Below are 13,830 nucleotides of genomic sequence, written 5' to 3' on the forward strand. Positions count from 1 at the left end.
TCCAAATCACTAATCTCATAACAGTAGGAGTCCTGCAGCCCTTCAGTGTTTCTTCCTCGTACTCAATCCATGTGGGGATGAATTACAGGAAGAGGGGCTGAATGCTGCCCTGCCCTCACCAGGGCTGGTGGTGGACACCCGTCTATGCCAGTGTCAGAGGGAGTTGTTCCTTTGTTGGATCTGAAAGCTATGGCTCTGCTGGGCGGGACGAGAGGAGATGCTGGGGTCACTATGACTCTGGGCAGCTGCCTATTAATCACTGGTTTTGTGTGTGTGTGGCGGGGCTGTCTCAGTGCTGTCCCAAAGTTGTGCCTGGGGAATCTCATATAAAGGAGCTCTAGCCCTAGGCCTGCAGCTGTCAGACCACAGAGATGGGGAAGCTGCTGCTGTGGGTTGGTGAGTGTGGTGGGTCCCGGCCCCTCAATGTCTCTTAGTTCAGGAGGTGCCAGGCTTTATAAGCTTGTCTCTGTTACCCAAGGAGCATCCTGAGACTTGGGGGCCTGGATTGGGTAGAGGTGGATAGGACACAGTAAAAGGAGAAGTGATCAGAGAAGTGATTCTCAACCTTTCTCGCCTTTGACCAATTAATCAGAATCTCTGAGGGAGGAACCAGGATATCACTACTTTTAAATTAGCATCCGGGGTTGAAACTTCCCTGATGGCCCAGACAGTGAAAAATCTGTCTGTAATGCAGGAGACTCAGAGTCAATCCCTGAATGAGAAAGATCCCCTGGAGAAGGGAATGGCTACCCACTCCAGTATTCTTACCTGAAGAATTCCATGGGCAGAGAAGCCTGGTGGGCTACAGTCCATGGGGTCACAAAGATTCGAACATGACTGAGTGACTAACACTTTCAGGGTTGAGAACCACCGGCCTGAACCTTGCTGGGACTTTTAGTGGTTGTCTCTATGCAAAGCCTGTGTGTCTACACGTAGAGGATATGGGAGTGGAAAGGAGCTTAGATAGATCTGGCTTCACCCACTCAGTGTAGAGAAGAGGAAGGAGGGAAGGGTGTGTGTGTCTGCATTTGTGGGAGCTGGAGGGTGAGCTGGGGTGTGTCACTCTGGGTGTACCCATGAATCTGTGTGTGTTTCTTCCTATGTCTCCTGCAGGGCTGCTCCTTGTGCTGAAACACCACGATGGTGAGGAAACCGTGGTCCTCTCCAGAGCTGGGGAGAGTGTCCACTGAGAACTGCTTCAAGTCCAGTGTCCCCCGTGCCCGCCCTGGCTCTGCGTCGGGGATCATTGACCCAGTGCGGCTCAGCAGCAAATTCTCGGTCACTGCTGGGTCTTCTCTGTGCCAGGATCCAGACTCTTGGATCCATTCTGACCAGGCTTTCACGAGGCATCCTTTCCCCGGGGGACCCCGACATTGGGGGAGGGACCTCCCCTCAGTGTAGCTTTGGGGGGGATATATTTGGTGGGGGTTACAGTGGACTGGCATCTAGAGAAGTGTCCATGCTGCTGTGGATGCTGAGCTCCATCTCCACTTGGTTTCTACCAATAATGCCTGCTGTCCCCTGCCAGGTGCTGCCCACAAGCTGGTGTGTTATTTCACCAACTGGGCATTCAGTCGGCCCGGGCCTGCCTCGATCCTGCCCCGGGATCTGGACCCCTTTCTCTGCACCCACCTGGTATTTGCCTTTGCCTCGATGAAAAACAATCAGATTGTTCCTAAGGATCACCAGGATGAGAAAATCCTCTACCCAGAGTTCAACAAGCTCAAGCAGAGGTGTGTTCACTGTGTCTGTGGGGGTTGTATTTTACAGGTAAAGAGGAGTAAAGCCTTTTCTTCTGTTGGTCGTCACCTTTCCTCTGATCCTTGTGTCCCTCCTCCTGTCAAGGGCTCTCTGAAGTGTCCCTGCTCTGGGAGCTCCCCGTGGATCAGCACTCTGAGCTCATCCTTGCCTCCCTGCCCTTGTGACTGCAGTGCCCCTGCCTAGAACATGCTCCTCTCTCTTCTCTGCCTTGCACTGACAACTCACCCTTCAAGCCCAGTGCTCAGGATTCTAGTTTCAAGTGCTTCGGAGAGAGCTGCATGTCACACAAGCTTCACAAATGCTAGTGTTTCATTACCATTTGTCACCTGCAAGTGAGCCCCAAGGGAAGGGCTGGTGTCTATGATCTTTGTACACCGGTGGCTGGGTCTGTGCTCAGCAGAGAGCTGGTGTTCAGTGTTCTCTCCCCAGGCCCCTTGGGCTATCCTTTCCAGGGAATGGTCTGTCGCTGCACGCTTGGTTGTAGAAGGGCAGAGAAAATCCATGTCACTAGAGCACAGCCTCCAGAGAGGAGAGCAGGGAGCCTGTCCATCTGTTCACTGCTGTGTTTCAAGCACCTTAGAGCAGTCAGAAAGTGAAAAGTGAAAGTGAAGTCGCTCAGTTGTGTCTGACTCCTTGTGACCCCATGGACTGAGGCCTGTCAGGTTCCTCTGTCCATGGGATTTTCCCAGCAAAACTACTGGAATGGGTTGTCGTTTCCTTCATCAGGGGATCTTCCCGACCCAGGGATCGAACCTGAGTCTCCCCCACTGCAGGCAGACTCTTTACCATTTGAGCTACCAGAGAAGTCCAAAGCAGTCAGAGGCACATATTAATTGTTCAATAAACGTTTGTTGACCAAGAAAGTGAGTGAAGAGAAAATTTAGGCTGCTTTTTCTTTTCCTTTTTGTGGGAATGTCACGAGATTTTGGAGTTTGGGGGGCTTGGGCAACCTGGGGTCCTGGGTGTGATGACCTTTATGGGGACTGATTGTTGTCTCTTTTCCTTCTTCCCCATCTTGGGCTCTGCTCCTTTCTCCCTTAGGTTACTCCACCTGCTGCCCCCTTTCCCTCCCCCTCCTCCCATCCCCGCTACTTCTCACTGTTCCCCAAATGACTGATGAGAACCCAGCTCACAGACTCTGTCCCTCATCACAGGAACAGGGGGCTGAAAACACTGCTGTCCATCGGGGGGTGGAACTTCGGCACCTCGAGGTGAGTCTGTGCCGTCAGGTCTTCTCTCTGGGGTGGGGGTATGGTGATGTGGTGGGGAGCAGGCCAGCTTTACACTCATTATCTCATGATTGATAGGGGAAAGGATTGAAGAGGCTGTTTGCATTCCAAATTTGTAGGCAAAAAAGCACGAGTGAGAGCTTAGGGAACTTACCATATTTCACCCAGGTATCCCTGTGAGATGACCAGCTAGGGTGATGATCAGGTAATGTAACCAGGCCTGCCTAAGTCTGAATTTGGTTACTCATTGCATGCAGGACTAACTCCAAATTACTTCAAGTTCTCCTTTACTATACTAAAGATTTTCCAATAGTGTCTTCATTATGGAAGAGAAAATACTGCAAAAAATAGAAAACAACCAAACAGCCAATAAACAGAAGAGCAGAGACTCTTGAACCCCTGGTCAGAGCCTGGCCCTCTTTGCCACCTTATGGGCCCATTAGCTCAGAGATCTTTCTGGAACTTCTTGCCCTTGGCTTATTTTCCCTCCCCTTATCTGTTTAGGCAGAGGGTCAGTGCTTGGCCAGGAGTAACCAGGTTTTCAAAGGCAGAGCTGTTCTGAACCACTGTCTCCACCCCGGGCTGAGTGTTGTTTCCATCTGGCAGGGGCAGGTGTGGTTTGCTAATCCTCCCTGGAGCCTGAAGTCCAGGACTTGGTGGAGCTTTAAGAGGGTTTGAGAGTTTCAAAGCTCTGCCTTCCTTTCCTCAGTCACATGAACCAAAGAGCCTTGCAGGAGAGTGGTTGGTGGGAGCACAGTTATGCAGAAAGTACTCCTGGCCTCACCCCTGGCCCTCCTGCAGGTTCACCACGATGCTGTCCACATTCACCAACCGGGAAAGGTTTGTCAATTCAGTGATCGCTCTCCTGAGGACACATGGCTTCGATGGTCTGGACCTCTTCTTCTTGTACCCTGGACTCAGAGGCAGCCCCTCACGTGACCGCTGGACCTTTGTCTTCTTACTTGAGGTAAGGTTGGCTTGGCAGATCCCGGATCCAGAAGTAATTCTCTTTTGATCATGTCTGGGCCCTGGGCACAGGAGGAGTCTAAGATCAGGGTTGGACAGAAGAGTGGTGTGGACAGAGGGCTGCTGAGCAGGGGCCCTGTGGAGGCCTCTCCCTCTGTCACCACTGGCCTGGCCCCAGCCCTCCAGCCTGAGTGACACTTTCTCCATGCATCTCCTGGCCTCTCTCAGGCAGGCTGTCTGAACTCTGCTCCTGGGCCTGCAGCCAGCCCTCTGCTCAATGCCTTAGCACACTGGTTCATGTTCCCTTTCTCGGGAACCTGTGGGCAGGGCCTGTGTCTGACTTTCCTGGCTCCAGAGGCTCTGTTATTATGGAAGATTGTTTCCCGGATGACTCCTGTTTTCCCTGACTCGACTCTGCTTTGTCCATTTCTCTCATCTGCCTCTCTCTTCCCAGGAGCTCCTGCAGGCCTTCAAGAATGAGGCCCGGCTCACCATGCGCCCAAGGCTGCTGCTGTCTGCTGCCGTCTCTGGGGACCCCCATGTCATCCAGAAAGCGTATGATGCACGCCTTCTGGGCAGGTGAGTGGGTCCTCCTTTGGTGTTGGGGGGGATGCATTGGAGGGAAGAAGGCATCTTGGGCGCAGAACCCAGAGGTGCCCAGCACTGTCCTGGAGCTTTGATTTCCTGCCCTGCTGTGAGAACACCTGTGGGAGGTGGGCTAAGCATGAATGTAGGTGGAGACAAGGATTATTCCTTATAGCCCAGGCTTTCCTGAGGAAATCAGAGGGAAGTGGTGGAACACCAGGCCACACCACAGCATCCTCTTGGGTAGAGATCTGCATTACCCATAGCTGGGCCTCAAGGAGTGAATCCAGGGGCCTGGCCTCTGTTTGCCTGGAGTCCCCTGTGCATGTACACCAAGTGCCAGAGGGCTGGTATCAGAGACATTTGTGAATTACCAACTACTGCCTCTGGAACAAAAACAGGAATGCCAAGTCAGGGCCTGTTTTCAGAGCAGAGATCTTCATGCCAAAATCACAAAATCAGTCAAAGAAAGCTCATGCGTGCTAAGTTACTTCAGTCATGTCCATCTCTTTGCAACCCTATGGACTATAAAGCCTGCCAGGCTCCTCTGTCCACAGGATTCTCCAGACAATAATACTGGAGTGGGTTGCCATACCCTCCTCCAGGGGATCTTCCTGACCCAAGGATCGAACCCATGTCTTTTATGTCTCCTGCATTGGCAGGCAGTTTCTTTACCACTGATGCCACCTGGGAAGCCCCAAGAAAGCACATAACTTTCTGGAAATGCCAGTTCTATACTAATTTTCTCAAAGCTCAAGAATCAGGTATTTACAACTGTGAAAGCTGAGTTAGATGCAGAACACAAGAGATGAATGGGGGTGTTTCTGAGTGTGATTATACTTAGGGAGAGTGGTTTCCATGGAGAGTGGTTAGGCAGGAAATGTGGACCCCAGTGGAGTGAGTTGCCTAGTGTTGGCCTTAGAGCCAGGCAGGATGGAGGGAGTTCATCTTCACCAGGTTGGGTCACCTTAGACAAATTAGGTAACTGTCTGAGTTTTAACTTCTTTATTTTACGTGTTTGTTTATGGTTGTGCTGGGGCTTTGTTGCTGTGCACAGGCTTTTCTCTAGTTGTGGTGATTGGGGCTACACTTTAATTTCAGCACACAGGCTTCTCATTGTAGTGGGTATCTCTTGTTGCAAAACACGGGGTCCAGGTGCTTGGGCTTCAGTATGGGCTTGTGGCACGTGGAATCTTCCCAGGCCGGGGACTGAATCCATGTCTCCTGCATTGGCAGGCAGATTCTTAACCACTTGACCACCAGGGAAGTCCCTCAATTTCTTCATTTTATTTTTTATTTTTTATTTTTTTTTTATTGAAAGAAATATATTTTTATTTTTATTTTTATTTATTTATTTATTTATTTATTTATTTATTTTTTTTTAAATATTATTTTATTAGTTGAATTTCTTCATTTTAAATAGAGACAATTGTGGTACTTAGGGCATTGGCTAGATTAAAATTAAATTAGATGATCCATGTTAACCTCTACACTGTGACCTGATAAGGCTCAATTGCACTTCACCATCTGGAAAGCTGTTTGGAAGAGGTGGGTCTCAGTGGCTCCTGGAATGGTAGAAAGATGGATGTACTTTTATGCTGTCTAATTATACATGTTATTTATGCAGACCTCTGCTGCACTTGTATCAGCCAGAATGCCTTTGTTTCCCGGTCTGATCCCGTCCACTTTGTTTCCTGGTCTGACCCCTTGGATACTCTCAGGGGGGCATAGGTCCTGACACACCGCTGTGCCTCACTGGCTGTGTGTTCCAGGGCAGCCTCTCACATGCAGAGCACAGCTTGGGCAGTCCCCGTGGGTAGAGACGGCAGGGGTGTTGGGTGGCCGATGTTCAGCTAGTTAGCTAGTTGGTGCTGTGAAAATTTAGCTGGCATGATCTTCATACTTCCTCTTCCTGCCCCTTACAGACTCTTGGATTTCATCAGCGTCTTGTCTTACGACTTACATGGAAGCTGGGAAAAGGTCACAGGACACAATAGCCCTCTGTTCTCTCTGCCTGGAGACCCCAAATCTTCGGTAAGGAAAGGAAAGCTGTCGGGCAGCCCAGACATGCACCCCTGAGCCAGGCCAGTGGCTCTTGGTAACAAGGAGGGGTTGTGTTCTTCCTCCCTGCAGGCATATGCCATGAATTACTGGCGACAGCTTGGGGCCCCCCCTGAGAAGCTCCTCATGGGGCTCCCCACCTATGGACGTACTTTTCACCTCCTCAGAGCCTCTCAGAATGAGCTGAGGGCAGAAGCTGTGGGACCAGCATCTCCAGGGAAGTACACCAAGCAAGCTGGCTTCTTGGCTTATTATGAGGTGACAGGAATGGGAACCTCTGTCTGTGAGTTAGGGCTCCCCAACCTGAGCCCAGGGCCAAAGCAGGGACAAGCGACCAAGGCAAGACTGAGGGCTAGAGATAGGACAAGGAGATGGTTTGCTGCGGTAAGGGACATCCGCTCTCTGGGATACTCTCATTTCTTTCGGGGAAGTTATTTGAGCCCTTTGTAAGAGGTGAGGGACTGGGTGGAGTCTGAATGGAGGGGGACAGATATTTCACTCCTTAGGAGATTCTAAAATAATATTTAAGTCAATCCTGAATTACTATATGGCCTAAGTAAACCTAATTAATATTTGCAAGATATATATATATTTTTTTCAAAAGTTTAAACATTTTCAAAAGTAAGAGAATAATATAACATCCTCTCATTCCCTGATTCCCAAATGCCCTTCACCCAGCTTCAGTTATTAACCACTCTTGGCCAGTCTTGTTTTCTCTCAATATTGTTTCTTCTCCCTGACTCCTTCCTTCTCACTAGTAGATTATTTTGAAATGATTCAAAGACATCCCCCATGACAGATTCCTTCTCCTTTACCTCAGTTCTACCCCCTAACCCCCATCTCAACAAAGCTTGCTCCAGTGGAGGAAAGAGCCATGACTCCAGGGCAATGTGAAACACAGTAGAAGATAGTAAGAGGCATGGACTGCTTGGCTGTAGGATCTAGATTAGGTGAATTTTGTGCAGAGCTGTGAAGCACAGTCAGAATCCTGATGGATGGGGAGGACCTTCTAGGCAGAGGACAGCAGACCCCAGAGGGCGAGCTGTATATTTGCCTGTGGTGGTAGTGGAGGTGCTGGTGTCTCTCCAATCTCTGCTCTGTCCTGGCTCCTGAAGATGTTTCCCTGCTAATCCAATGAAGCATGGTTATGAGTGATGACATAGTCGAGGGTAGTGTCCTTGGAGGACATTACATGAAAGAGATTTTGATAAACTTTTAATGACAACTCCCACCCCCCAAAGGAAAAACTTTTACACCTTAACTTCTACAGCCCAAGTTGAATATGTCCACATCTTTGTAGCATATGGTCTCCAGCTCAGGGATGGATACCCAATCCACACTCAATGCTTTCTTGATTATAATAACCTAGTTCTCCTGGCTTCCAGGCCTTTACAGTTATTACAGATTCAAAAGTTAGTTTGATAACTGCCTAGATGGGGCAGTTTATGTTGGTTTCAGTGAACAGAGGAGATACTTACTCATAAAAAGTCTTTGAGAAAGGAACAGTTTTAGTCAAAGGTCAGGTTTGTTCCTGTTGTAGTTTGGTATTGATTTTACCAAACCCTGGTTTGTTTTCTTAAGGCTATCCCCCACTGCTTAGTGTTCTTTTTGTTTATCCATCATAGATGTCATGGAAGGAATGTGCAGTAGTAGGGATTTTTTTGGAATAGAGAGGAGGTCCCTTGTGAGTGGCTTCCACACCCCCTCTTTGGTCCACCTTCCTATCACCCCCTGGTGAGGGATTCTTGGGTTCTTTTTCCTTGCTGGTGCTTCCCTCCATGGCACTTCACAGAACTACTCTGGTGATCTTCCTGGCAGATTTGCTCCTTTGTCCGGAGAGCGAAGAAGCGCTGGATTGATGATCAGTATGTCCCATATGCCTTCAAGGGGAAGGAGTGGGTTGCCTATGATGATGCCATGAGTTTCAGTTACAAGGTAAGACCTTGGTCCTTTCTTGCTCCAGCATAGTTTTCCTCTGGCTTCTGTGAGGCCCTTGTCTGTACAGTGTGTGTGTGTGTGTGTGTGTGTGTGTGTGTGTGTGTGTGTGTGTGTGTGTACACTGCATGGAGAATGAAGGTGAGAATGACTCTATTAGATAAGTTTTAGGCATACCTGATCTAACTGGAGCTTCCTAATCAAACCTACCCCAATCGCCTTATTTTAAAATGGAGGATTTATGGAGACACTTGAATGCTGATGAAGGTGTTTGGCCTTCATCCTGTGTGCATTTTCAGGCAAAATAAGGTTTCTGAGCCAGGTATATGATTTGTGGGTTTGAAATCTTTAGACTTTAGTAATCGTGACCACCACTGCACCCTGTATCAACAGTGGTCTATGATGTTGAACCTGGCAAGTTTTGTTTTTTTTTTTATATAGTGAATTAAAACAGAAAAGACGTGTTCCAGTGTTTCCCTAACCTGCCTCTGCTTGGAATCACCTAGATTAGATGTAGAGTTAATAGATGTAGAAATTCTTAGTTCCAGCCCTGAATATTCATCAGGTCTTAGAAAGAATCTGGAAATTGCTTGCAGTATATCCCTTTGTGATCCTACTGTAATCTGTGTGGCACTTCGGGTGTGCACATCTGAGATGATAAGGGTCTGGACTAGGAAGTTTGGGAGGAGAGGTCACTGGTGATGAGCAGTTGTCAGAAGCCTGTCACTGCCTGGATGTCGGGGCTTTTAAGTGGAGGGATGTCACAGTGTCTCCTCTCATAAGTGATGCAGAAGTGACTGGTGTTGGTTGTTCTTTGGGGAACATTTGTGGTATAAAGCAGAGATAATATGGCAGTTATCATGAAGAGTCATTGTGACTTCCTCTAATCCTGGGTGAGACCCGCTGTGAGGAGAGGTAGAGAGCATGACTTTCAGCTTCCAGGATCTTACTCTGTGGTTTGGAAGCAGAAGACACAAAAAAGGTCAGTGACCTGGAATTATCCAGTCGGGTATAATTAAATATATGATCCATAGGACTCAGAAGAGGGGGTTGGACCCCACTGCTGGGGAAAGCCAGAAGCCAGCAGTGCAGGGTGGCCTTGCTTTGAGGGGCAGTTATAGAGCCTTACCAAGCTAGAGGTGGACGTGAGCCCAGTGTGAGCATAATTAAGAGCTCTCATCACAGAATCTCAGAGCTGAAAGAAACCTTGCAGGTAATCACTGGGAAGCAGTAATCCCTGGATCTCTCAGTGTTCCAGCACTGTCCAGGCATTCCAAGTAAAGCAAACAGACCAGCTATAATTAAACAGAAAGTTTCCTCTCCCCTCTCCCCCAGAGTCATCTTACCTGCGTGGATTGTAAAATCTCCTTCCCGGAGAGGCCTCGTTTACTTTCCAGAGCCAAACTCTTGGTCTCTCTAGAGGGGAGGAGGGCAAGATGTGCCTGCTTCCTGTCAGCTTGAGACTCGTAACTGTGGGATTCTTCTCCTGTGGTGCAGACTCTGCTGCACATGCAGGTGAATATCTGGTTGCCTTCACAACCAGTGGATAATTGGGGAGTGGAGAGCAAACACCAGGTGCTAATCTGACTTTTTACCGTGAGTAGAAATGGTCACTTTTTTGATCTGGATATCTGGTGTGTGCGTGTATGTACATATAAAACAGACAGGTTAATTTAGCCTATGCGTGCATGCTAAGTTGCTTCAATCATGTCCGATTCTTTGTGGCCTTATGAACTGTAACCTGCCAGGCTCCTCTATCCATGGGATTCTCCAGGCAAGAATACTGGAGTGGGTTGCCATTTCTTCCTCCAGGGGGATCTTCCTGACCCAGGGATCAAACCCAAGTCTCTTACGTCTCCTGCATTGGCAGGCAGATTCTTTACCACTAGTGGCATGTGAGAAGCCCAGTTTAGCTTAGAAGTAGGACAAAATCTCAGAATCTTCACAGTTTCAAACTTAATAATTAGGCTTTACTGTCTTATTTTACATTTTGGGAAATTAAATCTCAGAAAGAAGCCAACTGATTTGACCAAGTCATTACCAAGTCATGCAGCTGTTTGCTTATGAGTCTGCCTTTTCCACCAGCACAGAGAGTGCTGGCAAAGTAATAATAAAACCTGGTTTGGGGTCTAAACTCTGCATTTTAGTTATATCTGTGATTTAAAAAATCATGGACAAAAGACTATGTTATTTATCTGTGAAAAGGATTTGATATTATCTGTTCTATTCCTCCTTTATAGCATCATTTTGGCATGAGGTATGTTGAGGTGATTTAAAAAAAATATAAAGCAATGTCTACTGTTTAGTATGATGATAATGGTAATTAGCAGTTTGGGAAGTCAGACAGTACTTAACATTTATGAACGTTTACTATGTGCAAAGTATTGCTCCAAATATTTTACATGTGGGAATTAAAAAAATTCTTTTTCAAGTTGTGGCAAAATATACATAACATAAAAGTCACCATTTTACTTATTTTTTGTTACAGTTCAATAGCATTAGGTACACTGACATTGTTGTGTAACTATCACACTTATCCCTCTCCAGAACTTTCTTGTCTTCCCAAACTGAAACTCCACACACATTAAATAGCTCCTCATTCTTGCCTAACACACCTCCTCTTAATCACCACTCTACCTTCCATCTTTATGAATTTGACTACTCTAAGAGCCTCTATGAGTGGAATCTTAGTATTTATTCTTTTGTAACTGGCTTATTTCACTTAGCATGATGTCTTTCACTTCCATCCATGTTGTTACATGTGCATGTAGGAATTCGTTGGATCCTAAAAATGTTGGAAATGTTATTATCCATTTTTTTTCTTACACAGAAAGCAACAAAGACACATAAAGTTTATGTAACTTTTTTTCAAGATGCCATCGCTAATAAATAATAGAGCTAGATTCAAAGACAGGCTATGTGGCTAACCATCCTACTATATTGCCTTCTGAGAGTCCATCTGATTTTGCCATTGTACTGTCTGGAGGATGGTTAGAACAGCGGGTTCACTGACCACTCCTTTTTTTTCAGGCAGGTTTCATAAAGAGAGAGCATTTTGGGGGGGCCATGGTGTGGACATTGGACCTGGATGACGTCAGGGGCAATTTCTGCGGCACTGGCCCTTTCCCCCTTGTCCACACGTTGAATAATCTCCTGGTGAATGCTGGTGAGTAGCTGTGACCTGGAAGCTGGGGTTGGCAATTGCACAAGCAGCCACTGGGTGGGTCCCTTCTGTAAGATCCAAAGGCTTTGTTGTGGCAAAATGACAGAGAAGGAAGAGAATAAGCTTTGATGCCAGGCCAGTCTGCTTTCTAATCTTGGATTGGATGCACGCTCCATTTGATCTCTCTGATCTTTTTTTTCCCATCTACAAAATGGAAATAATCCTTATACTCATGACAGTATTATACAAGCTAAATGAGATGTGAAATGAAAGCATGCTGGCTCATGGTGAACAGTCAATACATATCAGTTTGTCTGTGTTTCTTTTCCTTGCTTTCATGCAACAAACACCAGAAAAAGAAATTAAGTTTCTTTTTGATATTTCTTTGACAGTAGAGACTTCCCTGGCAGTTCAGAGATGGAACCAGGCATGCTAGAGCTGCCTTGGAGCTGCCGTCTCCTTGGAGACGGTCTATAACCCTCATTTTGTGAGGAAACCAGGGCTCAGAAAGATAAAACAGCTAGTCAGGAGTGGAAATGAAACTCCAACTTAATTCTTCACAACATGCTTTCTAGGGCAACCTCCTTGCACTCAGCCTGGACTTTGTGCTTCCCAAAAGGGGGACACAAAAGGATTCTTCCTGTGGATTCCACAGGTTAGGAATAGGCTTCGGGGTAAGGTCTTGCTCAAGGTGCAAAGATCAAAGCAAAGGCTTAAGCTTATAGAACTGGCAGACTTCTGTTTGGGGTCCCTCAACCAGAAATGTGGCAAACCTCATTGAGTGTCCACGGCTGCCTGGGATCATGTTGATATGTTGAAGTAGGGGAGCCAGGCTTCTGTGTGTGGAGACTTTATCTGTGTCAACAAGTGGATGCATTTGGAAATCCTCTGGTTCTGGTTTGGGAGTTGGTACTTCAGCCCTGAAGCAGCTCTAGTTCTGCCAGTGACAGGATGGGAAGGAAGATGTAGGAGTCTCACCCTTTTCTGTTGATTTCTTCTAGAGTTCAGCTCAACTCCTTCACCAAAATTTTGGTTCTCAGCTGCTGTGAATTCTTCAAGAATTGGCCCTGAAATGCCAACTATGACCAGGGATTTGATCACTGGTTTTGGCATTTTGCCCCCGGGAGGAGAGGCTGTGGCCACTGAGACTCATAGAAAGTCTGCAACTATGACCATAACCCCCAGAGGTTGGCTTGCAACCCCTACAAGGACCCCTCTGTCCTTTGGAAGGGTCACTGCTGCTCCAGAAGGGAAGACTGAGAGCCCTGGAGAGAAGCCCCTGACCACTGTGGGCCATCTGGCGGTGAGCCCTGGAGGGATAGCTGTGGGTCCCGTGCACCGTCAGACTGGACAGATGGTCACGCCCCCAGGAAGGAAGGCTGGAGTCCCTGAGAAGGTGACCACCCACTCTGGAAAGATGACAGTCACCCCTGATAGGCAGGCTGAGACTCTGGAGAGGTCACTTTGACCTCTGAGGTGGACCCTGACCTCCTGGTGGGTTACTTTGGTCTTCAGACAAGCTGAAAAGTGGATGCTGCCCTATGGCCCCAGGATACACTCCTCTTGCTTTTGATAACCCCTTTGTTCCCACTGATGGACTCATTCTTTGGACGACTTGATAACCCTTCCAATGAGTCCTCTCTGTAAAGAAACTTGGATAACTCTGCTGTGAATAAAGGATCCCAAAGTCTGTTGTTGGCACAAGCTTGGGGAAGCCCTTATCTTTTCTTCTTGGTCCCCTGACAGCTGCCTATGCCCAGCCATTCATGCATCATGCTTGGGGCAAACAGGCCCCATGTCATAGTGAGTTAATCTCTTCTCTCTTGAATAAACTGAAAACATAAGAAGCTGTCTGAGTTCTGTGAAGTTCTTTTCTTGAAATCACCCACGGTCGTGAATTGTCAGTTTCTTTCTTTCAAGGTCATTTTCCGCTCCTGTAATTTTTGGAAGGAGGGAATTTGTGTCTGTCCCACCCTGATATTTTCCAGTGTTGATTATGTGTTTCTGTCTCTTCAGTGAACACTGCTGACTTCACTGATGGTCAGAGCCAAATGTCTTCTAGAGAAGTTTTCCCTATTGCTGAAGGGTGCTGAGAAAAGGAGGAGGGAGTGGTCTCTTCCAGTTATACTC

At 47.4% G+C, this 13,830-nt stretch overlaps 1 protein-coding gene across 1 annotated transcript; it reads left to right on the plus strand.

Moving 5' to 3' along the window:
* The first annotated feature begins 371 nt into the window (after positions 1–371).
* On the plus strand, positions 372–13,440 carry OVGP1 (oviductal glycoprotein 1). The gene is made up of 11 exons (XM_065907006.1): positions 372–396; positions 1,114–1,143; positions 1,529–1,733; positions 2,916–2,972; positions 3,792–3,957; positions 4,411–4,535; positions 6,467–6,575; positions 6,675–6,860; positions 8,421–8,537; positions 11,568–11,703; positions 12,702–13,440. The coding sequence occupies exons 1-11, from the start codon at positions 372–374 to the stop codon at positions 13,166–13,168; spliced, it is 1,623 nt and encodes a 540-aa protein (XP_065763078.1). The 3' UTR covers positions 13,169–13,440.
* The last annotated feature ends 390 nt before the right edge of the window (positions 13,441–13,830 follow it).

This window comes from Muntiacus reevesi, chromosome 1 (genome assembly GCF_963930625.1).
Source record: "Muntiacus reevesi chromosome 1, mMunRee1.1, whole genome shotgun sequence".
In the NCBI taxonomy this organism is placed as follows: Eukaryota; Metazoa; Chordata; class Mammalia; order Artiodactyla; family Cervidae; genus Muntiacus; species Muntiacus reevesi.